At 65.1% G+C, this 23,626-nt stretch overlaps 5 protein-coding genes across 6 annotated transcripts in view; all 5 read right to left on the bottom strand.

Moving 5' to 3' along the window:
• Positions 1-122: 122 nt before the first annotated feature.
• ZPR1 (ZPR1 zinc finger) lies at positions 123-4,235 on the bottom strand. The gene is made up of 14 exons (XM_059488217.1): positions 4,101-4,235; positions 2,918-3,079; positions 2,700-2,790; positions 2,539-2,609; positions 2,268-2,354; positions 2,066-2,188; positions 1,931-1,984; positions 1,743-1,809; positions 1,484-1,554; positions 1,178-1,267; positions 985-1,095; positions 813-899; positions 653-718; positions 123-462 (listed from the first exon to the last, which is right to left on the bottom strand). The coding sequence occupies exons 1-14, from the start codon at positions 4,227-4,229 to the stop codon at positions 328-330; spliced, it is 1,344 nt and encodes a 447-aa protein (XP_059344200.1). The 5' UTR covers positions 4,230-4,235; the 3' UTR covers positions 123-327.
• An 87-nt stretch (positions 4,236-4,322) lies between these two features.
• Positions 4,323-6,322, bottom strand: APOA5 (apolipoprotein A5). Its single transcript, XM_059488199.1, has 4 exons — positions 6,253-6,322; positions 5,592-5,647; positions 5,394-5,502; positions 4,323-5,271 (listed from the first exon to the last, which is right to left on the bottom strand). Exons 2-4 carry the CDS (start codon positions 5,638-5,640, stop codon positions 4,323-4,325), a joined length of 1,107 nt encoding a protein of 368 aa, XP_059344182.1. The 5' UTR covers positions 5,641-5,647; positions 6,253-6,322.
• Positions 6,323-6,915: 593 nt separating this feature from the next.
• On the bottom strand, positions 6,916-8,597 carry APOA4 (apolipoprotein A4). 2 transcript variants are annotated; one of them, XM_059488400.1, is made up of 4 exons: positions 8,503-8,597; positions 8,291-8,357; positions 8,016-8,142; positions 6,916-7,918 (listed from the first exon to the last, which is right to left on the bottom strand). In XM_059488400.1, the coding sequence occupies exons 2-4, from the start codon at positions 8,337-8,339 to the stop codon at positions 6,991-6,993; spliced, it is 1,104 nt and encodes a 367-aa protein (XP_059344383.1). In that variant the 5' UTR covers positions 8,340-8,357; positions 8,503-8,597; the 3' UTR covers positions 6,916-6,990. The 2 variants fall into 2 exon arrangements, with proteins under 2 accessions (XP_059344383.1, XP_059344382.1); XM_059488399.1 differs by lacking the exon at positions 8,503-8,597 and having other exon boundaries at positions 8,291-8,502.
• Positions 8,598-10,750: 2,153 nt separating this feature from the next.
• APOA1 (apolipoprotein A1) lies at positions 10,751-12,367 on the bottom strand. The gene is made up of 4 exons (XM_059488219.1): positions 12,196-12,367; positions 12,017-12,072; positions 11,653-11,806; positions 10,751-11,574 (listed from the first exon to the last, which is right to left on the bottom strand). Exons 2-4 carry the CDS (start codon positions 12,057-12,059, stop codon positions 10,977-10,979), a joined length of 795 nt encoding a protein of 264 aa, XP_059344202.1. The 5' UTR covers positions 12,060-12,072; positions 12,196-12,367; the 3' UTR covers positions 10,751-10,976.
• Positions 12,368-13,381: 1,014 nt separating this feature from the next.
• Positions 13,382-23,626, bottom strand: part of SIK3 (SIK family kinase 3) — a 69,419-nt gene continuing 59,174 nt past the window's right edge. Inside the window, exons 17-25 of the mRNA XM_059488201.1 lie at positions 23,301-23,426; positions 22,909-22,994; positions 22,142-22,251; positions 21,213-21,558; positions 20,099-20,973; positions 16,438-16,601; positions 15,595-15,727; positions 15,343-15,510; positions 13,382-15,037 (exon numbers count right to left, since the gene is read on the bottom strand). Coding sequence (XP_059344184.1) covers positions 15,353-15,510; positions 15,595-15,727; positions 16,438-16,601; positions 20,099-20,973; positions 21,213-21,558; positions 22,142-22,251; positions 22,909-22,994; positions 23,301-23,426 — 1,998 coding nt within the window. The 3' untranslated portion in view covers positions 13,382-15,037; positions 15,343-15,352. The remainder of the gene's footprint in view (positions 15,038-15,342; positions 15,511-15,594; positions 15,728-16,437; positions 16,602-20,098; positions 20,974-21,212; positions 21,559-22,141; positions 22,252-22,908; positions 22,995-23,300; positions 23,427-23,626) is intronic.

Raw genomic sequence — 23,626 nt, 5'->3', positions numbered from 1 at the left:
GGGGCTGTAGGCGTGTCCAAACGGCAGCCAATGCCATAAATGGAACTGCGGGCGGGGCCGTGGGCGTGGCCAGGCGGCAGTCGCGGTTATGAATGGAGCAGCAGGAGGACACGACTCCATCAGCGTTTTCAATCAGCTTTATTGGGGAGCCACCCCGTGCCCCAAGTCAGCAGCAGCAGCAGCTCACGGCACAGCTCCGCCGGGAGGCCCCGAGCCCCTGCCGCGGGCAGGAACAGCTCCCCGGCCCAGGAAGGGCACAGGAGCCCTGGCCCCACACAAGTCCTGGTCCCAGCTGGGGCAGGGGGCGGCAGGGCTGGGCTGGCCCCGCTACCGGCCCGAGGCCGGCTCTGCCTCGTAGCCCTCTGTCCTCATGTCGTTCAGGCCCAGCTCCTCATTCTGCTCAAAGGTGCGCTCGTAGCGCTGCACGCTCAGCTCCGGGTCCTCCTCCGGGGCGTACACGTTCTGTGGGGACAGGGCACAGCTCCTGCACTCCCCTGTGCCCCAGGCTGGCTGCCCTGGGCACCCCACAAAGCCAGCAGGGCTTCCAGCATCTGCTGGTGCCCAGAGCTCCAATGGGACCCCCACTGCCACCACGCGCCAGGGAAATGAACCCCCCAAAGTGCCCACGGAGCCCGAGGGCCCAGGGCTGTACCTGAAGGTAGCTGTTGCCTGCAGGGTCGTCCATGATGAAGTGAGCCTGGGCCTTCCCCTCTATGATCTGCAGGAACACAGCACATCCCATTAAGGCTCCTCCTACTCCTTCAGCACCTCCTGGACCCGTGCAGAGCACGGAAAACCCGGAGCAAACTCACGTCCTGCAGCTTCCCAATGAACTCCTGCAGCTTCCCTGTCCTGCTGGCCGTGGAGCTGTCCCCCAGGGTGAAGGGGTTCTTCTCTACCTGCAAGGGCAGGTGAGGCAGCTGTGAGGCAGCCAGCCCCCCCAGCAGGGCCAGCCAGGGGGCTGAGCCCCCCAGGAGCACTCACCAGGTCCCGGATGTCCTTCAGCAGCCCCTCCAGCGTGGTGAACTTGCCCCCCAGCGCTCCCATGCCCAGCTCGAACTCCAGCTCGGGGATCTCCACGCTGCACGTCTCTGACTGCAGAGGAGAGACCCCCGTGAGCCCATGCTGGGCCCCCACACCCCCCAGCAGGACAGGGCAGGGACCCTGGGCGTTGCACCTTCAGGATATCCCGTGTCATGTCAGAAGGGTCCGTGATCCTGAGGGTGATCCTGGTGCCCTGTGCCTCAATGGCTCCTCCAGACTTCACCTGGGAACAGCTGGCAGTGAGCTCACACCCAGCCCTCCCCTGTGCTTTAACAGGCTCAGCCCAGCAGCCCAGAGGCCTCTCCACAGCTGGGACAGTGGCCTCAGCAGCCAGCAGAAAGCCCCCAGTGCGGTCTCTCCCTCCCCAGCAGCCCCGATGGGAAGCAGAGCTCAGGGACACAGGCACAGAGCTCCACTCCCTGCCCTCTGCCCAGCTCACCTCGTTGGTCCTGTGCCCACAGGAGTCACAGTTGGTGGCCATGATAATCACTTCCTTGAAGTGGGGGATTTCTGGGGCAGGGAGTCAAGGCAAACATCCAAGCAGCAGCCGAGGGACGGCAGGACCCCACTGAGGGGAGCTGTGAGCAGCCCTGAGACGGCTCTGCAGCCCAGCAGGCCCCAGCTGAGAGCTGCCTCAGGCCTGTGGAGCAGCAGGGAGAGCCCAGGCACGCAGAGCCCCCAGCCCTGAGCAAGGATACGCACTAACTTCATGTTGGTGCTGGCCGGGGCGTTGCACTCGGGGCAGTTGGTGTTGAACTGCAGCACCTGGGGAGGGAAGGGGCAGCCCGAAGGTCCCAGCCAGCCCAGGGCAGCTGGCCTGAGCGTCCCTGACACCGCAGCAGCCCTGGGTGTCCCTGGGTGTCCCTGACACCGCAGCAGCCCCCACCTCGTCCCTCAGGTCCTCGGCAGCGTCCGGCGGCGTCGCGTCCACCTCCTCTCCCTGCAAGGGCAGCAGAGTCAGCTCCTGCTCCCTGCTGGGGCTCCAGGCAGCAGGACAAGGAGCAGGGGCTGCTGCAGGCACCTGCAGGCCCAGCAGGGCACACTGCTGCGGGCTCCTCCTGTAGCGAGTGACCTGCAGGGCCTCGTCCCGGTGCGGCGCCCGCGGGTTCTCCACGAAGCTGTTCCCAGAGGGATCGTCCAGGATCTGCAGGACAAGGAGCCCTGAGGGAGCTGCCCTCCCTGCAGCCCCCCCCTGCCAGGCCTGCCCTGCCCTGAGCACTCACAAAGGTGAAGGGGGAGCTGACTTCCTTCAGCTGCCTCAGTTTCCCAATGAACTCGTCTATCTTCCCGGCCACCTCTGGGTCTGTTGCCTGGAAGGGGACACGGAACCACAGAGCCCTTAAAACGGGGACACCCCAAGGTGGGGCTCAGCTGCTGGCAGAGGTGGCTGTGGCACAGCCAGAGCCGTCCCCAGCAGCCCTGGGTGCGCCAGGGGCAGGGGATGGACACCCCCAGCACTCTCCATCCCTGAGGAGTTCCCCTCTCCAGCCTTACCCTGCGGGCGGGCTGGTCCTGCTCCAGGCCTGCCACAGCTCTGTCAATGATGCCCTCGATGGTGGTGAGCACTTGGCAAGGCAAGAACACAGAGCTGACAACACCACGAACAGACCCCAGGGACCCCCAGGAGCCCCCCAGGCGCTGCCCCATTCACCCACCTCCCTTCTGGCTGAAGGCAGGCACCTCAAAGTCCAGCTCTGGGATTCGGGCTGAGGCACAGTCGGTCTTCACCACCTCCCTGTTCATGTCCTGCACAGAGCAGGGAGCAGCCTGAGCCTCCCCTGGCACGCAGGGGGACCCCAGAGCCGTTCCTGCAGGGATGTGCAGGTGCTGGGCCTCAGCAGGGCAGGGCAGGGCGGGGCGGGGCAGCGCCCACCTGGCGGGAGGTGACGGCCAGGGTGTAGCGCACGCCCTGCTCCTGGATCCTGCCCGCTGCCTGGATCTCCGTGTTGGACCAGGAGCAGCTGGGGCACGAGAAGGAGCTGACAATGATCTCCTTGAAGAAGGGGATCCTGGTGAGCAGGAGCCGGGTCACTCCCTGCGGGGGCAGCGAGGGGCTTTGTGGGAACCCGAGCCTGGGGCCATGGCCCTGACAGCACCTCCGGCACGGGCAGGTCCCTGTGCCCCAGCCTGCCCCACAAACCCTTCCCTCGCCCCCCAGGAGCTCCTGGAAACCCCTCTCAGCGCCCCCTACTCCGAGAGCAGCTGTGGCCCCCAGCAGGTCCTTCCTCGCTCCTGCCCCCACTGGGACCCCCCAGCAGCCCCTGCCCACCCCGACCCCGGCCCACACAGGTGTGCGTCCCCTGACCCCACAGACCCCGTACCAGCCCTGGCCCCTCACACCCCTTGTCCTGCTCTCCCCGTGACCCCACAGACCCCCCGTGCTCCCCAGATCCCGCACACCCCTGTCCTGCTCTCCCTCAGTCCCCTGTACCGCTGTCCTGCTCTTCCCCTGCCCCCTGTACCCTCCCAGTCCCCTGTGCCCCTGTGCTGCTCTCCCCCTGTCCCCTGTGCCCCTGTGCTGCTCTCACCCAGTCCCCTGTGCCCCTGTGCTGCTCTCACCCAGTCCCCTGTGCCCCTGTGCTGCTCTCCCCCTGTCCCCTGTGCCCCTGTGCTGCTCTCCCCCTGTCCCCTGTGCCCCTGTGCTGCTCTCACCCAGTCCCCTGTGCTGCTCTCCCCCTGTCCCCTGTGCCCCTGTGCTGCTCTCACCCAGTCCCCTGTGCCCCTGTGCTGCTCTCCCCCTGTCCCCTGTGCCCCTGTGCTGCTCTCCCCCTGTCCCCTGTGCCCCTGTGCTGCTCTCCCCGTGTCCCCTGTACCGGCCAGGGCCCCTGTGCCCCTGTCCTGCTCTCACCCAGTCCCCTGTACCGCCGTCCTGCTCTTCCCCTGCCCCCTGTACCCTCCCAGCCCCGCAGGCCCCTGTGCTGCTCTCCCCCTGTCCCCTGTCCCCTGTACCGGCCAGGGCCCCTGTGCCCCTGTCCTGCTCTCCCTGGGCCCCCGCAGGCCCCGGTGCCCCCCAGTCCCCGCAGGCCGCCGCTGCCCGGCCCCCGGGGGCCCCTCACGTTGCGGAAGCAGTTCATGCACAGGGACTCGATCTCTGCCGGCTGCTGCTCGCCATCCTCGGCGCTCAGGGGCCGGAACAGGGCCCCGGCGGGCGCGGCCGCCGCCGCGGTGGCCCCGAGGGCCGACATGCCGGTGGCGCGGGGCGATGACGTCACGGCTCACGTGGCTCGGGCGGATCACGTGACGCGCGCGGGCCGCGATGGCGACGCCTTTATTGGGGTTCAGCGCCGGAGCCGCCCGGGGCCCGCCCCGGGATCCCCCCCGGGACCCTCCCCGCCCCGCTCGCTCAGGCTCAGCGCCAGCTCCCGCCACAGCGCGTCCAGCCGGGCGCGCAGATCCTCCACGGGCGGCGGCGGCGCGTCCGGCGGCCCCTCGGGCGGCTCCGTGCGGGCGCTGAGCTTCAGCCGCATCTCCTCGGTCTCCTGGTCCAGCGCCCGGGTGAAGGCCTGGATCTGCGCGTACGCGTCCCGCCGGAACTCCTCCACGCGCCGCTGCACCTCCCGCGCCAGCGCCTCCCGGGAGCGGCCCGGGGCAGCCGCGGCCCCGCCGGGGTACAGGCTCAGCTTGGCCTTGAGCTGCTCCAGGTTCCGCTGGATCTGCCGGTGCAGGTCCCGCGCGTTGCGGGCCAGCTTGGCCGACAGCTCCTGGATGTGCCGGTTGAGCTGCTCGGGGCTGGCTCGGGCGTGCGGGGCCACGCCGCGGTGCAGCTCCTGCACGTTGCGGTGGATCTCGCTCAGCAGCCGCTCGGCGTACGGCCGGAAGATGTCCTTCACCTGCTCCGTGTGGAAGGCGATCTTGTCGCCGTAGTGAGCCGCGAAGCGCTGCAGCTCGTCGGCGCCGCCCAGGAGCTGCGCGGCCGCCTCCCGGCTGGGCACCAGGTGCCGCCGCAGCTCCCGGGCCCGCAGGGACACCTGGTCCAGCAGCTCCTCCGTGAGCGGCCGCAGCTGCTGCCGCAGCTCGTCCAGCTGCCTGCCCACCTGCTGGTGCACCTCGTCCACGTACGGGGACAGCTGCAGGCGGAGGCTGTCCAGCTCCCTGCGGAGGGCCTTGCGCAGGCTGCCCGGGTCCTCCCCCAGCCGGGGGGGCTGCAGGCCCCTGCCCAGCGGGGACAGCTTCTCCAGGAGTCCCCCCACGGAGCTGAGCCCATCCTGAACGCTCTCCTTCAGGTTCCTGCACGAGAGAGCCCCGAGTGACCGCCCCGTGGCCCCCCCGTGCCCCAACACAACACGCACCCTAATAAACGCTGTTGCCCCCATAGGGCCCTGCCCGGCGGGGAGCGGGGCGGCACTCACGTGCTGTCACTGCCCAGCTTGCTGTGGCCGCGCTCCAGGCTGTCCTTGTCCCCCGTCAGCTGGCTCAGGTACCGCCAGAGCCCGCTCTGCGCCGCCTCGGCCGGGGGCACTGCGGGCGGGAGCGCCGCTGCCGCTGCTGCTGCCGCTGCCCCGCAGCCCCCGGGGGGACCCCTGAGCCCGGCCCGGGCCCGCACCCACCTGAGCAGGCGGCCAGCAGCGAGAGCAGCAGCGCGGCCTTCAGCAGCATGCTCGGGCTGCGGGAGAGGGGACAGAGCCGTCCGAATGCTCACGGGGGGCTGCGCGCCCCTCCCCGCTCTCCGCAAGGACCTGGGGTCCCCCGGGCACCCGCAGCTCCCTAAAAACCCCTGCGGTTCCCCATGACACCTGTGGGTCCCGGAACGGCTCGGCTGCTGCCCCGCTGCAGTCACGCCCGGCTCCTCCGGCCGCACGGACTTAAAGCCCCCCGCCCCTCACCTGGCCCGGGTCGCCTCCCGCGTCCCTCCCGGCCGGAGGCGGCCGCTGCCCGCCCTTATGTAGGCTCGGGGGGCGGCCGAGGAGCGGCCGATAAGGCGGCTTTGGGACGGGAAGGCGTTTTGGACCTCACTCCGTGTAAACACAACGTGGAGGTCCGGCCGGGTGACCTGGGGGCCGCTGCCCCCCGGGCTCGGGGGACGGGGCCGGGCCTGGCCCGCGGCGCTCGCTGCACCCCGCGGGGATCGCGGCACGGGATGGGGACGGGGACACCGGTGCCGCTCCCGCCGGGACGCGAAGGGAGCCCCGAGCCCCGCGGCGGGTGCGGGAGGGCGAGCCCGGCTCGGGCAGTGCGGGGCGGGCGGGGATCAGCGGGTCGGGCTCGCACCTTCCCCTTCCGAGGCCGCGCTCCCGCCGGTCCCCGCCGCGCTCGTGTCCTTTCCTTTCCGCCTTGGTTCTTCCCGGGAACGAGCCCGGGCACCGGGGCCGCGGGGCCGAGGCCGGGGTGAAGCGCCGAGCGGGCGGCAGCGCTGCCGCGGCACCAAAGTCCGCGCGGTCCCTGCCCGGCACGGCCTGCGGCGACACGTGAGGCTGCTCCAGGCAGCGCTCACCCCGTCCCGTCCCGTGCCGTCCTGCCGGCAGAGCGCCTCAGTCCCCTTTCCCTCTTGGTGACCCGCCGAGCTCCCTTGCTGCGCTGCGGGGACCGGGCGAGTGTCCCCCACCCACAGATCTGTCCCCCGCCCACCGATCCCCACCCCTCGTGGCCGCTGCGGCCCCATCGCGCTGCGGATGTTCGGCCGCCCCCCGCGGCTCTGCCCCCCGGGTGTCCCCGGCTGTGTGAGGGCACAGCGCGGCCTGCGCTCGCCCATGGGCTCACCTGGCTGCCGCCACAGACACTCCCACCCAGCTGGCCCCACCTCTGCTCCCTGTCCGTGCCACCCCAGAGCCCAGATTCGGGGTAACGTTCCCCCCTCGGAGCAGCTGAGGTACCCCAGGTACCCCAGCCCAGGGGAGATGGACAGGGAAGGAAGGACGGACACGGAGCAGCACGTGCATCACAAGGAGATTTATTTGTGCCACTGCAAGCGGCCGAGAGTGCTTGGAATGTGTAGCTGGCAGGGCGGGTTTAGTTCTGCGGGGGCGCGGCGGTGCTGAGGAAAGCGGCCACCTTGTCCCGCACCTCCTTCTCCAGCAGCTCCAGGTGATCCTCCACGCCGGCCGCGCCCGAGTCCAGCTTGCCGCGCATCTCCTCCAGCCGCTGCACCAGCTGCTGCCCGAAGGTCTCCCCGAAGGGAGCCGCCTGCTGCCGGAAGGTCTCCAGGCTCTGGCCCAGGCGCTGCTCCAGCTGCTGCGCCAGGGGCCGCAGGCGCTGCCGCAGGCTCTCGGCGTCGCCGCTCGCCGCCTCCCGCAGCTCCCGGGCCAGCGGGCTCAGCTGGGCTCGCAGCTCCTCGGAGCTGGCGGCCAGGCGGGCCCGCAGCTCCTCGGCCGCCCGCTCCATCTGCGCGCTCAGGCTCTGCAGCTGCCGCTCCAGCCCGTCCCGCACCTCCTGCGCGTAGGGGCTGAGCCCGCGCCGCAGCTCGGCCACGCTCTGCTCCACCTGCGCCTTCAGCTCGTCCGCCACGGGCGACAGCCGCTGCTTGACGCCCTCCACGCCGCCGTCGATCTGCCGCTGCAGGCGCTCGGCGTAGGGGCTCAGCGAGGCCTGCACGCTCTCGGCGTTGTCCTGCAGGCGCTCCCGCAGCTCGGCCGCGTAGGGCTCCAGCGCCTGCCGCAGCTCGCCGGCGCTGCGATCCACCTGCGAGCGCAGCTCCTCGGCGTACGGGCCCATCCTGGCCCGCAGCTGCCGGATGTTGGTGCCGATCTGCTGGTGCACCTGGTCGGCGTAGGGCGCCAGCTTGGCCTGCAGCTCCTGCAGCTCCCGCTGGATCTGCTCCTTGAGGCGCTGCGAGTCCTGCGCCAGCTTGGCCTGCAGCTCCATGGCGAAGGGCTCCAGGCGCTGCTGCAGGTCCTCGGCGTAGGCGCTGACGCTCTGCAGGTTGCTCTTCAGCAGGGTGCTGGGGACAGGGGACACGTCAGGGCCTGCGTGCCCCGCCCCGGGCCCTGCCCGCCCCCCGAGCCCCCCGAGCCCCCCGGTCCCGCAGCTGGGCTCACTTGAGCTGCTTGCTGAGCTCGCTCTGGTGCAGCTGCTCCGCCGTGTCCTTGGCATTGCTGCCCAGCTCCGTGAAGTACTTCCAGATCACGCTGGCCACCTCATCAGGGTTCACATCGGCCCGGGAGCCTGCAGGGGCAGCCGGGGTCAGAGCTCACACAGTCCCATTCCCCTGGGGACAGCAGGGACACTGCCATCCCCACCCTGCTGGCACCAGGGACAGCAGGGACACTGCCATCCCCACCCTGCTGGCACCAGGAACCCGCACAACACTCACCTGAGATCGCCAGGAGAACCAGGACAAGGGCGGCCGCCTTGGGCGCCATCCTGAGTGCTGGGGACTCCTGCGGGAGCACAGAGAGAGGTGAGGGAAGGCCCAGGGACCAGCAGCCCCCAGCCAGAGCCCATGGAGAGTCAGGCTCCATCCTGGCTCCCTGCAGGCTCTCTCCCGGCTCCCTGCAGGCTCCCTGCAGCCCCTGCCCTGCTCACCTGTGCTGCCAGTGCCGCGGTAGCTGCAGAGCCGGCAGCTCCCAGCACTATTTATGCAGCCCGAGGGCTCCTGCGGCTTCCACGCAGGCTGTGACACAGCAAGGGCTTGGACTTTAGTCGGTCACAACGTGGAGGTGCCTGACGTGTGCGCAGGCCTGACATCACCCAGGGCCCTGACATCACCCGCGGCCCCGCCAGCCCCCAGCAGGGGGACAGGGACAGACAGGGCTGGGGGACACGCCGAGCCCCTCCTGGGGACAGGGGCCTGGGCTGGGGGACGCCTCAGAGCTCTGTGGAGGCAGCAGTGGCTCTGTCAGTGCTGGCAGGGCAGTACCTGCGATGGGGGGGTGTGGGATGGGTGGCAGTGTGACAGGACAGGGGGGCTGGGGATGCTGCAGGGACCTCCCAGCTCTGCCACCGGCTGGGCAGCGGGCAGGACACGGGCTCAGGGCAGGACACGGGCTCAGGGGGACGCTGTGATGGAGCTGGGGGACACACGAAGCTGTGCACAGGCAGGATGGCATCGCTCCTTCCCAAGCCAGGCTCCTGGAGGAGCCCTGGCACAGGAAGAGGCCAGGACACTGCAGGACACTGGAGCCCCGCGGTGCCTGGGAATGCAGCTGCGACCCGTGCGTGCCCCCGGCCGTGGGCATCGGGCTCTGGGCACGCAGCGGGGGCAGCCCCGGCCCAGCCCAGCCGCCCCGGGCACAGCGGGGCCGCGGCCGTGTGTCCCTGCGGGCAAAGGGCACGGCGGCAGGGCAGGGACCCGCCAGGCAGGGGCAGTGCCAAGGTCCGAGGAGCCTCGCGGTGCCCGGGCCGTGCCCGGGGCCGCTGGATGTCACCCTTGTGCCGCGCGTGCCCGGGCTGTCCCCCCGCGGGCAGCGGGCTGGCTGCGCACACGCGTGTGCCCACGGCCCGCTCTGTGCGCACACGCACGGACGCGCGGGGCCCCTCAGCTCCGTCCCGCGGCGTTTCCCAACTCCTGGCCGGACACAGCGCCCCTGCAGCCCCCCCGCGCCCTGCCCTGACCTTTGCACGAATCCCCCGGGCGGCCGCGGGGCGGCTATAAAGGGGGAGCCCGGGGCTGCCCCGCGCCACAGCCCGGCACAGGTGAGTGGGGACAGCCCCGGCGAGGGTCGGGCCGGGAAGGGGACGGGCTCGGGACCCCCGTGCCCCCCCGTGCCCCACACCGTGCGCTCTGCTCTCTCCCCAGCCATGAAGGCGTCGCTGCTCTTCGTGCTCGCCTGCACGGCCGTCCTGGCTCTGGGAGCAAGTAAGGGCCGGGGGCTGCGCAGAGCAGGGCTGGGGGCTCAGGGCAACGGGGGCACACGGGGGGCGCAGCCGCGGGACCCCCAGTGCCACCAGGCTCGCCCTTGCAGGGGCCGACTCGCCCGAGGACTCGAAGGCGCTGGTGCAGAAGGTGCAGGAGCTGGCGCAGAAAGTCTCGGCCATGACCAAGGACGCCTTCAGCAGGGTGCGGGAGTCGGAGGCGGCGCAGCAGGCCAGGTGCCCCCGAACCCCCGCCCTGTCCCTGTCGCTGTTCCCGGGGCCGGGGGACCCGGCCGGGGCCCCGCGCTGACCCCCTGCCCTCCCCTGCCCTCCTCTCCCTCGGTGCAGGCAGTGGCTGTCGGACAACGCGGAGCTGGCCAAGCAGCGCCTGGTGTGGCTCAAGGAGCAGCTGGCCGAGCTCCTGAAGAAGACTCCGGCCCCGTAGCCTCGCCGGGGGCTGCCCGGGCTCTGTCGGGGCTGGGGACCCCCGGCTCCCCCCCTCGCTGTCGCGGTGTTCTCAATAAAGCGGGGCTGATGCAAACGCTGTGCTGCCATCACTGGGGGCTGCCCGGGAGGAGCGGGACCCGCAGGGGGAGGTGGGGCCGGGACAGACACCAGCACCGGGGTGCACACGGCCGTGTCGGGGTGCCCAGGGTGGCAGGAGCCGGGTAATGCTCCCAAAAACTCCTGCAAATTCAGTGCCACACACCCAGCGCCCTGAGTGGGGCTGAGCTCGGCTGCACCTCGGGCAGAGCTGGACTCAAAGGCTCCCTACACCAGCCCAGGGCTCCCCTCACCAGCCCAGGGCACCCCACACCAGCCCAGGGCACCCCACACCAGCCCAGGGCACCCATCACCAGCCCAGGGCACCCATCACCAGCTCCCTGTGTCCCCAGTCCCTCTGAGTCCCCCAGTACCTCCCGTTCAGAGCACCCCTTGCCCCCTCCAGCATCCACTGCAAAGACTGAGCGAGCTCCAATAACTTAAGTCAAGTTTATTTCTCAAAAGGGAGGCAAAGCTGAGAGCGACGCCGGGCTGGGGAGGGAATTCTAGGGGAAGAGGGGGTCTCCGGGGAGGACACCCGAGGGCTCCTGCAGCCTGTCCCCAGAGCCCCCTGAGGAGAAGTGCCCGGGGCAGGGCGGGGAGCGCCCGGGGCGGCGGCGGAGCGGGGCTGGGCTCAGTCCCTGGCCGCGCCGGCCGGCAGCTCAGGCCACGGTCTTCTGGAGCTCCTCCAGGAGGCTGAGGAAACGGGCCTTGAGGCTCTCGGTGTAGGGGGTGAGGCGCTCCTTGAAGTCCTGCACCAGGGGCGTCATCTTCTCCCGCAGGCTGCTGAGCTGCTCCACCACCTTGGCCTGGTATTCGGCGGCCTGGGGGATGCCCTTCTCCCGGATCTCCTCCAGCTTCTGGCTCAGCTTCTGGCGCAGCTCATCACTGAAGGGGGCCACGTTCTTGCGCAGCTCCTCGACGTGCCCGCGCAGCCGGTCCCGCGCCTCCTCGGCCACCGGGGTCAGCTTCTGCTGCAGCAGCTCCACCTTCTGCTTGCTGAGCTCCTTCAGCTCCTGGGCGAGGGGTGCGAGGCGCTGGCGGTACTGCTCCAGATCCTCCGTCCACTTGGCGGAGAACTGGTCCAGGAAGGGCTTGATCTTCTCCTTCACCTCCTCCAGGTCCTTGGTGAGCTCCTTGCGCAGGGACTCGGTGTCCTTCAGCCACATCTCCCGCACCTCTTTGTAGTAGGGGGCCATGTCCTCTCGCAGCTTGGCGGCGGCCGCGCCCAGCGTGTCGAGGTTCTCGCCCAGCTTCAGGCTGCGGGACAGGAGGGATGGAGAGGTCACGCACGGCGCCCGGGCACCCCCAGCCCCCCGCCACACGCCCCCCACTCACTCCAGCTGTTTGCCCACGGTGGAGGCCTCGAACTGGGCAATGGCTTCCTTGCCGCTGGCCTTCACGGAGTCCAGGTACACATCGAGCATGTCCTTGAGGCGGTCCAGGGGCGCCTGGGGCTCATCGTGCTGCCAGAAGGAGCGGGCCTGGGTGCCTGCGGAGAGAGCCGGCCGCGCTCAGGAGACGGTGCCCAGGGACGGCTCCAGCCCTGCCGGGTCCTGCCCGGCTCGGGAGGAACCGAGGAGCCCCTGGGCTGCAGCTGGCTCCAAAGCAAAGCGCTCCGGAAAGCGGCGGCTCCCAGCGGCGCTCCCGTCCCGCCCGCGCCGCTCCGTCCCGCGGGGACCGCAGCCCCGGGCGGACCTACCCGCGAGGCAGAGCAGGGCGAGGGTCAGCACCACGGCTCTCATCTTCGCGCTGGACCTGCGGGCAGAGCAAGAGTTGGGAGCCGGGGCAGAGCCAGAGCCAGCCCGGCGGGGCTGAGCCCCAGCCCGGCTCACGGTCCCGCTCTGTCCTGCGGCTCCTCGGGGCAGCCCGGGCTCTTACCAGCTCTCTCCTCCGCTGCTGCTCGTCCCGTCTGAGCGGCCGGGGCTCCGCCGCCGCTATTTATGCCGGAGGGGCAGTTCCGCGGAGATAAGCCAGCGGCGGCCCCCGGTGTGCGCGCAGGGTTCAAGGATCGCGGCATCGCCGCGGAGCGCGGCTTGGCAGGGGCGGCGAGCAAACAGGAGCTCCCCGCGGGACGCGCCTCGCCGGCCAAGGAGCTGTTTACGCTCCCGGTGACCCAGATTCCCGCTGGCCTTGCCGGGGCCCCTCGCAGCCCCCAGGGATTGGCCGCGGGCCCGGGGACAAGGTTTATTCCCGCAGGGATTTGGCCTGCCGTACCCGGACCCCTCGCCTCGGCCGGGGTCTGTGCCCCGTCCTTGACGGGGCCGCTCACGTCACCCCCTTTTCCCGCTGTGTCCCCAGCCCACAGGTCCGGAGCTGCGCCCTGCCCGCCCACGCCAGCCCTCGCTGGGAACCTGGGCAAGGACAAGGGGGAGGCTCAGAGCAGGCACAGAACTGGCACGGCCGCCCCAAAACCGCCCTCAGCCCGAGCCAGCCCCAGGAACTTCCCTGTGCCATTGCCACCGGTGCAGGGACGCACAGGAATCAGGCTGAGCCCGGCCTGGCAAGGGGAGAGAGGGGCCAGGGAGAGAGGGGCCAGGGAGAGCGGGGCCGTGTCCCCGGAGGGGCTGCAGGGGCTGTGCAGGGCTGGCACTGCCAGGGGAGCTGCGACAGAGGAACGATGCTCCCGTTTCTGGGTGGCACCGGCTCGCTGCAGCCCCAGCCCGCTGGGCACCGCAAGGGCATCGCACGGGAACTGCCAGCGCAGGTGCTGCAGGCACAGGCACAGCTCCCTGCGCCTCCCAGACCCTCTCCGCAGCTGGAAAAGCCCCAGGGCAGCAGATGCTGGGCAGGCTCTGGTCTGCAGCACTGCCGGTCCCCAGGCTCTGCTGGGCTCAGGCTGCAGGGGGCTGCGAGTGCCGGGGGACTTCGGAAAACCGGCCAGGGGGGCTGCGAGTGCCGGGGTCTGCGAGTGCCGGGGTCTGCGAGTGCCGGGGGGCTTCGGGAGACCGGCCGGGGGGGCTGCTGGGGACTGCGACCAGTGACAGCGCCAGGGATGGGCTGGGGACACAGCAGCTGCCGCCCCTTGAACTTTGGCGTTGAGCAACAAGGCAAACAAGAGCCCAGGGAAGATCATAATCATGGTTTTATTTGTTATGATCCCACTGTCCAACTAATTGACTAGTTGCAAGTGACCCACAAAAAATGGACTGAAGATTTACTGAAACTCTTTTTTTTTTCCTGTTCCGTTTTTTAGTCCAACATAAATGAGGAAGAAAAAAAAATACTTCTGACATTTCCAAAAAACAGAAATAATAGCAAAGTATATTAATATACATTCAACATATACTGCGCGTATTGATTACTACAATACAAAGCCATGATAAAAAAAGTGTGATACTGCGGATGGCACGGTGACGGCCCTGCGGGGCAGCTGCTGCTGGGGGGGGCCCGGCGACTCTCCCAGGATACAGTGTCATGTAAACAAAAGGAAAATGAACCAAAGGGACAGAGCAAAAGGCTTTCAGCGTTCCCCACCCTTCCCGCTCCATCCCGCGGGCTCTCCCGGCCCGCAGGCGCCGCTGAGGGGCCGGCACGGCCGGGCTGTGTGCGGAGCTTCCTTCCCTCCTCTCTGGTTCTCGGGATCCAGAGCTGTCAGCGTTGTTCTCCCGGAGAAGGGGAGGCCGGGAAGAGGCACGGGGTAAGGACAGCAAAGTCACCTCTGCCGTGCTGGTTTCACACTTCCTTCTGTGCAAAGTCAGGAGGGCTGGGGCGATGTTTGCTTTAGTTTTAAAAAATATTCCGGAAAAAACATCAGTAAGAAGGGTTTGAGCTGGAGCTTGTCAAGTCCCAAAGGCAAGGGTGACACCATGTGCTCCTGAGCCCCAGGGCGGGGGGGCCTCCCGCTCTATCCACCACGGAAAGGATGGAAAAGGGACAAAGAAGAGACCTCTGCACGTCCCGACTGTATAAGGAGAATTACCACTGTCGCCACTGGCACGAGAGAAAACCAGTCACAAGTACAATGTCATTAAAAGAAATAAAATACTTTGAACAAAAGGTGCAAGTCACAATTCATATAGAACAGAATCTAGTTAAAAATTTCTCTCAAACAGAAATTCCTTTTGCCTTTTATTAATAACAATAATAATAAAACAACATTTACCAAAAAAAACAATTCCTACGTGATCGGGAGGAAAAGCGAAGGAAACAAAGAAAAATCCGTCTGCCCTACATTAGCCAGGAAAAGAAAAAACCCCAAGTCGTGGCAGAATTGGAAAGAAAAGGGGAGGGAGGGCAGGGCAGGGGGGATGCTGTCACCACCCCGACACACGAGAGGGAACAGAGCAGACAGAGTGAGACAGAAGTGAATTGCACCGGGGTGGGAGGGCCCTGCCAGGCCCAGAGCCCCAGTGCAGAGGGACAGGGGCAAGGAGAGCGTGGCCTCCATCCAGGAGCGGCTCCAGCCCCCTCGCAGCTGCCCAGGGAGGCTCCAGGGAGGCTCAGCCCGGCGTGGGGCCCCGGGCAGGGCCAGCCCCCAGAGCAGCCCCGGCGCCGAGGCCGATCCTCCGTGTCGGGCTCAGGGCTCTGGGTGTAGCTGGAGTTACAGGCAAGTGTGGCAGAAATTAAAGAACCCAAAGGAACGACACACTGGATGAAGTGAGGATGAGGAAAGGGGCCATGGTATTCCAGTTAGTCAGAAATACTACGGCAATTTGGCGCAATGCTGCTAGATACTGTTGGTTTAAAATGGACCTTTTCATTTCAAAGCTGTACACAAACCCTGCAAGAGAGAGAAAACACACGTTAGGGGACACCAGCATGGCACATCTCCTCCGACAGCCCTCCAGCACCCCCAGGCCATTGCTGACCCTGCCCCAGGAGTGAGACCCTGCCGTGCAAAGGGGTCTGAGTGCAGCACAAGGCTGAAGGAGGGAAGCTGTCCCTGGGCACATGGGGCACAGCAAACAGCTTCAGCTCTGAGCAGATGGTCCCAACCCCAGCACTGGAGCAATGAGCAGGGAAGGTGACCCAAGGGAGTGAGGCCCGAGGTGTGGTGTGCTGAGAGAAGGACACAGGGATACTCACTCCCTCCTGGTTACACCCCTGCCTGCTCCATCCCAAAGGGCACCTCCGGGTGCTTGTAGCTCAGCAGGACGTCCGTGATACACGTCGAGGGGTAGCAGGAGGTGTTGAGGTGCTGGCTGCCGTCGCCCAGGCTCCCGTGCTCTTGGCCTTCCAAACCCTCCCCGCATTCTGGAAGGGCAGAGAGGTGACTCAGCAGCCGTGGCAGTGACTCAGCTCCCCGAGGGGCTGCCCGGGCCCCCTCCCCGTGCTCACCCTCGCCGTCCCTGTCCCGCAGCTGCTGGCTGGCCATCAGCGACGACTGGCTGAGCACGGCGTCCGACATGCGCGCCGAGCTGAGGGCTTTCCCTGCCATCAAACTCATGCCAGGCAAGTTATCCAGCTGCACCTGTGGGGATGGCAAGACACACTCAGGGGCAGCTCAGGATCCCCTCTGCTGTTCCCATCTGCCCACAGACAGGGCAGGGCGCCCAGGGAGCCTCTGCAAGCCTTCAGCAAGGGCTGGGGAAAACAAGAATTGTATCAGGCACAGCTTGGGTGCAGCCTGTGCCTTCAACAGGAGGATGGACTGAATGGTCCAAATGCCTCTGAACTAACAGAATCACAGCACAGCTGGGGCTGGAAGGGAGATCAGGAGATCATCCAGCATAAACCCCTGCCAAGGCAGGCACACCTGGAGCAGGTGACAGAGAAACACATCTGGCTGGTTTTGGGATGTCTCCAGAGAGGGAGACTCCAGGCCCTACCCTGGGCAGCTGTTCCAGTGCTCTGCCACCCCCCATAGAAAGAAGTTTTTCCTAATGTAGAGGTGGAACTTGTTGTGTTTTAGTTTCTGGCCACTGCTCCTTGTCCTATCACTGGGCACCACCGAACCAGTGAAGCTGACGTTCTCATCTACAGCAGAAGGGAGCTGTAGCAAAGCCCACACCCAGATTTGGGCAGGACAGTCCCCAGCACCCCAGCACCCCAGAGGGCACAGAGCACTGAGGTCTGGGCTGCCCTGACCAGCCCCTTCCCAGCGGGGCTGGCTGTGTCTGCAGAGCCCTGCGTGGCCCCAGGCTGTCTCAGAGCAGGGACGGGGCAGGCAGAGGCACCTACGTAGGCATCGTCGCTGTTCTGGATGGTGTGATGTCTCTGCAGGCTGCGGGGCCGCGGGTGCTCGCTGGACGAGGGGCGCACGGGGTAGCCCAGCCCGTTGTGGTCAGGCACCTGCATGGCTTGGCCAGGGGAGCTCCTGTCCATGCAGTTCCCTACAATGGACTCTTGAAAAGCAGACAGGACAGAAAAAGGACACGTTAGTACAAGGGACCTGCAGCCTCCTGTGCTGCACACCAACACTCCTTGCTGGCAGAGCAGGGACAGGACCCCCGGCTGCCCCAGTGAGAGTGGTGCAGCACCAGTGCCCCCAGCTGCACTCACGTGGGCCTCTCCCTCCCATCAATATCCCAAAGGATCCCAATGCTAGCTGCCTTCCATCAGGGCTGCAAAAGCAGCCTAAGGCTGGAGCAGTGGGGCACAGGAACCAGACCCTTTCCCACTTCTGCCTTCCCCTCAAGGCTGAGCTCGACCCCCACATTGTTACACAAGAGCTGGGGGAGCCTCCAACACGGGATGCTCCAGCAGGGCCCCTTGGCAATTGTAAGCAACATAATCCTGCTGAAAGAGCTGGCCAGAATCTTCACTTTTATCAGATGACTTCTCCCTGCCCTCCCACAATCTGGCTGCGGGAGCACACGAGTGCTCTGCCTGGCAAAGTCCATCTGCACTGCAAGCTCTTGTGACTGAGGGCAAAGGCCACATTCCTATCAGGCAAAGCCTCTCATCATCAAGTACACGATGTTTTGGATAAAGTCCTGAGCCATGGAGGAGCCTCCATCGGGGCTGAGCTCGCAGAGTGCAGACCCTGCTGAGCACAAAGGCCCGAGCGCAGGGGAGCTGCCCCGAGGTGACACAGCTGCAGGTACATCCCTCACACAGCCAGAGCTTTCCCAGGGCTTTGGCCAGTGGGAAGTGATGTCCTGCTGTGCTGGGACACTGCACGGCCCAGCTGACACTGCAACTGCCACTAAACTGCTCCCCAAAGGGATCTCACAGAATCCTAGACCATCCCCACATGGACCCACAAGGATCTGACCTGCACAGAGCAGTCCCCAAATCTTTCCACAGATTTAGCGGAATTCAAGTGAGACCCCATCCCATGTGGTCCCCACGCTGCTCACAGGCAGCCCAAGGGCAGAGCATGGCAGAGCAGGGACAGCACAGGCAGCACACTGCTCCCCATGCCCTTCCTCCATCAGGAATGTGGCATTCCTGCCGGAGCCCTGTCCCAGGGCAGGCAGAGATGCAGCCTCCCCCTTCCTTTGCACAACCGTGGGGTTACGTGCGGTTAGCAGTCAGCTTTCCCGGAAAAGAGAGAAGGAAAACATGAGGTAACAGATGTTAGCGGATCAGTGCCACCCACACATGGCCTGGGATGCTGCTCCAACTGTGGGAACAGTGGTTGGGGCCAGCAGCCTGCTGCTCCAGCTCCACAAACAGCCCCGGCCCCAGCCCCTGTGCTGCGGGTGACGAGTTCCCTCAGCCTGGATGAGCCAGGACACAAAAACAGCTGCTCCCCAATGCCAGCACTTCAGCTCTGGGGATGCTGCTCTGCACCCAGGGACAGACACCCCGAAGTGACGCCCCCAGCCCTGCAGAGGAGAGCCTTTCATGCCCCCATCCTTTGTGTGCCTGTGGCATGTGACGCTGGCACGGCGCTGCCGCCAGCCCGGCTCCCTCCGCCCAGGTTTCCCACGGGCAGCGCTCCCAGCCCCGGGACGGCCACGCTGGAGCAGAACTGGAGCAGGGCTGCTCACAGGCAGCTCAGCCACATCCCAAACAGATCTGGTCGGCTCTCAAGGCTCCCGGCTGCCATCCCTGGCAGCTGCTGCACAGACACCCAGAGCGCTGTGATCAGCGTTAGCACGCGCCCTTGGAAGCACAGGCACTCCCAGCCACAGGGAAACCACTGTGCTCCGGGGAAACCCATCTGGGGAGCTGAGGCAGGGAGGGAAGAGACCCTCAAACTGCACCCTCATCACACAGTCTAGGGAAAAGAGTGGGAAAGCCAGATGTAGGATTTGGTGTAGGTCAATAGTGGGAAAGCCTAGGGATATGGGATTTGGTGTGGGTGAATAGTGGGAAAACTGAGTGATGTAGGATTTGATATAGGTAAAAACCAGGAAAGCCCAGGGGTGCAGGGTTTGCTGAAGGTAAAGGTACCTGGGAAGCTCTGAGGTGACTCTGCCTGGACCTGAGGCAGCGCAGGCCTGAGTCCAAGTGGGTTATGGAGGCCATAGGGAAAACGGTACAAGCAGTTGCATCCCAGGACAGAGTTTACTACAAACAGCCCTGTCAGAAAGGCTTACACAAGCCTATTTGTAAACATCTATTTGCTTTTACTCATTTACAAGGCCTTGCAGTCTAAAGTCCTTCTCCTTTGTGTAACCAGTCCTTGCACCAGCAGTGCAGGGGCTGAGATTTGGCTTCTGACTTCAGCAGACCTCACTGTCCATCTACCGGGCTTCAGTGACAAGTTTCAGACTCATGATTTCACACCAAACGCCCCTCCAGAGCTTCCAATCTCCGCTGAGCCTGGGGCGATTCCCCCCACTCCAAGCACAGCAGGGAAGCAGCTCTGAGAGCAAAGAGAATTCAGAATTTGGGAGGATTTCAGCACAGCCCAGCCTCGTCCCTGCCCCCCGCCCACACTCTGGGGGGTCAGGGCTTGGCAGCCCCACTCAGCCCTGTGAGCCAGCCTATTCCAGCCCGGTACTTTCCCAACAAACCCGTGCTGTGTCCCTGAACAAAGCTGGGCCTCCTGTGCCTGGACACAGCTCCTCCGCAGCAGGGCCCTGGTGCCAAGGGCAAGCTGGTGGCTGCAGCCCAGCACCCCGAGTCCTGCAGAGAATACTGATCTGCCCACTCAGCCTCTCCTCAAAGCCCTTCAGCAAGGGGCTCAAGGGGTGTTTTTCCTGCAGAGGAGCCTGTGATTACAGCTCAGGCAGGAATTCTCGGGCAGCCCGGGGCTGCCAGAGCAGCCACTGAGGAGCAAAGGTGCAGCTGCTTCCAAGGAGCAGGAAAGGTCTTCAGATCCTAATGGCAAGTTTAAACTCACTCTCTCCAGAATCCACCCTTCCCAGTTCAAGCAGGGATAGAATCTTGCTGCTGCTCCTTCCCAAAGTGCCAGAGAGACTGCAAGGCTGCTGGAGCCACAGGACACTGACCCACACTGTTAACTGTGTGTTTGTGGGAGCTTTAGCAGTGCCTGGGCTAAGAAGAGGAATAAATGACTGCACTGCCACAGCTGGGGTGTACTGGCAGCTGAGCTGTTCCTATCCCCTCTTTACAGGGGATGGGGAACATCATCAACAAGAATAAATCTGTGGCCACCATGCAGCGCCCCTAAAAAGTGGCACCAAGCTGGGGCCTGGTCTTTACCTGCCTGCAGAAGTAGGTCAGATTCCTAAGGGAAGCAGCCCATGGGGCACCTTCCTTATTCAACCCTGTTTATTACAGAGGCTGTGCCTGCAATTTACTTCAGGCCACAAAAGCCAGAAAGAATCTCGGTAATTCTGTGCTATGCAGAGCATGTCAGGAAACCCTTGGTGTGCCGGTGTTCTGGGCAGGAAGGTGAGTGGCTGGCACAGACAGACACACAGCTGGCCTGCACTGACAGACAGACAGACAGCTGGCCTGCACGGGCAGCAGGGAGCCTTACCTCTGCTGGGCACCTTATTCCTGAATGCGGGCTGATGCCTGTACTGGTGCGTTGCCAGCTCCTGCGCGGGGTTAGCAGTTCCTAGCAAAGATTCGGGGTCCCCGTGCCCTCCTGTGTTCACGAGCAGAGGGCTCTCGTGGCAACCTTTGGTCAATGTGTTTGAACTCTTACTGTCAGGAAAGCTGTCCCTGTTTCCCTCGCAGGCGCAGTCCTCCTCCATGCTCTCCGAGTGGAACAGGGCTGGCTGGTGCCCGTATCCCTGCGGCGGCGGTGGCACGGAGGCAGGGACCTGCTGGATACATTCTTGAGCCCTGATTTTTAAGAGATGTTGGGGGCTGTTCTGGGGGTGGTACGTGTCAGCACTCTGATAAGGCAAAGACAACGACTGGCGCTCCGAGAGGTTCTGTCCCATGCTGCTGCCCATATTCCCGGCATCCCCTTGACTCATATGCCTGAACAACTCTTGGTACTCTTGCTGCTGCTGCTGCTGCTGCCGCCGTTTGATGAGCTGTGCAAATTCTGCCTGGGGCAGCCGCATGTCCGTGTGCCCCGTGAGCGAGTGCCGGGGGGAGAGCAGTCCCTGGAGGATGTGCGGTACCTGCTGGTGTCGGCTGTAGTCGGGCGGGGTCGGGGACAACAGTGCCTGCTGTAGTGCCGATGCCGTGTAGTGCTGCTGCTGCTGCTGATGTGCGTTCGGGGGGAAACTGGGGTACTGCTCGAGCTGCGGGACCTTCAGAGCCTGCTGGGCTGCGGGGAACCCCACCCCTCCCGGCGGGCTGTAGTTGCTGGGGGAAACGCGAGGCTGCTCCGGGAACAGGTGGGGGTGTAAGTGCACCTGGTCGTAGTTGGCGGGGGGATACCTGTTCACGTTCAGACTGCAAGGACAAGGAAAAGGACCGGTGATTGTGCTGCTCAGAGGGAGCCAGAGCTGCTCCTGCACCGGAGGGGCTTCCCCGGGCAGGTGACACAGCAGCCCCGGCCCGGCTCAGCTACTCCTTGCCAGGGCCAGCAAGGCAGCAAGCACAGGGCAGAGTGGCGAGGACAGCGCGTCTCACGCTGCCACCCCCTGCTGCCCACAGCGCTGCCCCAGCCCCAGCAGGCAGCAGGGCCTCACCTGTGCGACTCGGCGCTGTCGGCGCTCAGCTGCTTGGACAGCTGCCGGTGGCCGTAGCTCAGCGAGGCCATCAGGTTGGCACGGTGCTGCATCTGGATCTGGCTGGCGCTGGGGCTCAGGGACATGCCCCGGGCGTGGGAGGCCCCGGGCAGGAGGCTGCTGCCCACCATGTCCCCGGGCTCCTGCACCTGGATGGTGACCTGCTGGGGCTGCTGCTGCTGCTGCTGCTGCTGCTGCAGGGCCAGGCACGTCAGCCCCATGGCCGGCGGAGGGGAACAGTTACCCGACTGCGGGAAGATGGTGGTGTGGGATGGCATCCCTTGGAACTGGGACTGGGAGGCGGCACCTGCAAGGAACAGACACTCAGCACCCCTGCCAGCCCAGGGAGCGAGATCTGCTCCATTCTCTGAAGTGCTGGACATGGCTTGGATTAACCTGGGCTACTGAAAGGTGTCCCTGCCCGTAGCAGGGGCCTGGAGAGGGATGATCTGTAGGGTCCCTTCCAACCCAAAGCAGGCTGTGATTCATTCCATGACTCTGGGCCAGGCTGGGAGCCCAGTACATGTCCGTATGGGCGCTCTGTCATGCTGTGCCAGCGTGCAAAGGTCACAGCCAGAGCCCCTTGCACCAAAACAGAAACTGCGGAGCTGACAGAGATTTGCATAAACCTGAGAATATCAGCCCTTCCTCCCCACCCCCGGGAGAGATAAGTAAGGATCTTGTGACAAGGAACCTGACAGCACATTCCAGCTGGCAGCTCCTCGCCAGCTCTGATAACAGCAGCCCTTGCTGCCAGATGGAGAATCTTTTACATCATCAGCAAACTGTGCACGGTCTGGGCTGGGGGAACGGAGCCCTGGCAACCCCAGGCTGCTCCTGCAGGCTTTGGTGGGATCCCACGGCCCTGCCCAGCTCCCAGAAGTGCTTACCATGGGGCTGGAGCACGCTGCTGCTCACGGGGGGCGGGCTGCTGTTGGGCTGCCTGAAGAGATGATTGCTGGGGTGGTTTGGGGGTGGGCTGGATGGCTGGATCCGTAACCTACGCAGGGAAACAAGCACCTTCTCACCAGGCCTGCTCCTTGTCAAGATGCTGTCCCAACTGTGAGAACTGATGCCAAACACTGCGTGTCTTGCTCAAAATAAACACCACAGAGCCCTTGCTGGGCATCCCAAGGTCTCTGCAGCTTGGCTTCTCTTCTGAGAGCCACCTCCCTTGTCCAAGTCACACAGGGAGTGAGCGTGAGCCGGTGGCTACCACAGAAACCTGGGGACAAGGACACTGCAGGCTCACCTCCTGAGTCACTGCACCTGGTGAGACACCCTGCAGGCATTTCCCATAACTCAGCCTCCCTCACCCACAGGTCAGGGTGCTGAGGGCAAGGAGGCTGGGCTCACCAAGGGCCTGGCAAGGTGTGAGACACCCAAGGAAGCATGAGAGAGCTTCAAGCCACTCAAAAGGCAGGACTGTCAACCCTCTGCTCAAAGCAGGTCTGTGCCTCTGAATCAGATTTCTCTGATTCTAAAGTCCTTCTGAGAGAATCCAGCCCAAAGGACCAGGCACATTCACCTGGGAAGTGGCAGTGTCATTCTGACTCCATAAATCTCCAACTCAGCCTGGCCTCTCCTGAGTGTGTCAGCTCATCCCTGGGCTTCAGGAAGAGTCAAACCCAGAGCTGTCCTAAAGCCATTTCTTTACCTCTGGAGCTGGTGAGTGAGCAGAGCTGGCTGGTTTTCACATGGAGCTTGCAAGGGTGGAGATGGCTGGGGAGGCCGGATACAGTCCTGAACCAGGCACCACAAGAAAACAAGAAGTGTTTGCAGTCAATGCCTCAGTCAGTAAATTTAGAAACACTGCTGGGTGAAGCAGGACATATCCAGATTCACTGAGTGTCAGTCCCTGGCTGCAGCCCTGGCTGCCACAGCTACCACAGCAGCTGTGCAAACATCTCTGCTGAAATCCTTCAGCCTTCAGCAAGCCCAGCAAACGCCCCTCCCTCAATCCCCCCGGGACCCGCTCACGAGTTGTGTCTGCAGCAACACAGGAAAACAGAGCTGAGCCTTCAGCAGCTCTGGCTCGGGCTGCACTACCTGAATCTGCTGATGAAGGATCTGGTGGTGCTGCTCCTGCTGGTACAACATGTGCTGCTGCTGCGTCTTCTCCAGCGTCCGCTCGTCCATGTGGCCCCCGTACATCTTCTGCAGCTGCTCACACTCCTGCAAGGAACCCAGCACGGCCCAAAAATGACCTTCTGCTGCACAGCACCCTGCTGTGTGGGAATGGCACGCTCTGCAGCCCACCCCTCTGAGAAAAGCTGGCAAGGCAAGCCTAATCCATTCCTCTGACAGAATCAGGTGTGCGGGGACGTGGCAAAAAGCCAGAAAAGCAACGGCTGCATGTGACACTGAGCTGGCAC

This window comes from Ammospiza nelsoni, chromosome 24 (assembly GCF_027579445.1).
Source record: "Ammospiza nelsoni isolate bAmmNel1 chromosome 24, bAmmNel1.pri, whole genome shotgun sequence".
Classification (NCBI taxonomy): domain Eukaryota; kingdom Metazoa; phylum Chordata; class Aves; order Passeriformes; family Passerellidae; genus Ammospiza; species Ammospiza nelsoni.
The sequence above is the reverse complement of the archived record's forward strand: the minus strand, read 5'-3'. Positions and strand labels throughout refer to the sequence as shown.